The 365-nt window shown below is 60.3% G+C and overlaps 1 protein-coding gene across 1 annotated transcript in view; it reads right to left on the bottom strand.

Annotated features, from left to right (window-relative positions):
• The window catches only part of LOC147097217 (integrin beta-7-like), a 44,208-nt gene extending 44,052 nt beyond the window's left edge, over positions 1–156 (bottom strand). The window contains exon 1 of the mRNA XM_085972567.1: positions 88–156. Coding sequence (XP_085828693.1) covers positions 88–118 — 31 coding nt within the window. The 5' untranslated portion in view covers positions 119–156. The remainder of the gene's footprint in view (positions 1–87) is intronic.
• Between the last annotated feature and the right edge of the window lie 209 nt (positions 157–365).

Below are 365 nucleotides of genomic sequence, written 5' to 3'. Positions count from 1 at the left end.
CCCCGGCCAGAACCCGACCCCACCGCTGGGCACTGACAACAAAAGCCCGAAAACTTTCGAAGGTTGTTTGTAAAAGTTGCAACTCACAGTTTCCCTCCCAGTCTCCAGTCTCGCACATCTGAAACTGTAGCAACACCCTCAAAGGAACCGCCTCAGCTCAGCACAGAGACCAGCCCACTCCAGCTCAGCTCAGCTCAGAGACCAGCCCACTCCAGCTCAGCTCAGCTCAGCCCAGCCCACTCCAGCTCAGCTCAGCCCAGAGACCAGCCCACTCCAGCTCAGCTCAGCCCAGAGACCAGCCCACTCCAGCTCAGCCCAGCACAGAGACCAGCCCACTCCAGCTCAGCTCAGCTCAGCCCAGCCCA

This window comes from Somniosus microcephalus, chromosome 33, assembly GCF_052327205.1.
Source record: "Somniosus microcephalus isolate GS21.2 chromosome 33, FLI_Smic_1.0, whole genome shotgun sequence".
NCBI classification, from domain to species: domain Eukaryota; kingdom Metazoa; phylum Chordata; class Chondrichthyes; order Squaliformes; family Somniosidae; genus Somniosus; species Somniosus microcephalus.
Note: the sequence above shows the minus strand (reverse complement) of the source record. Positions and strands in the feature narration are given on the sequence as shown.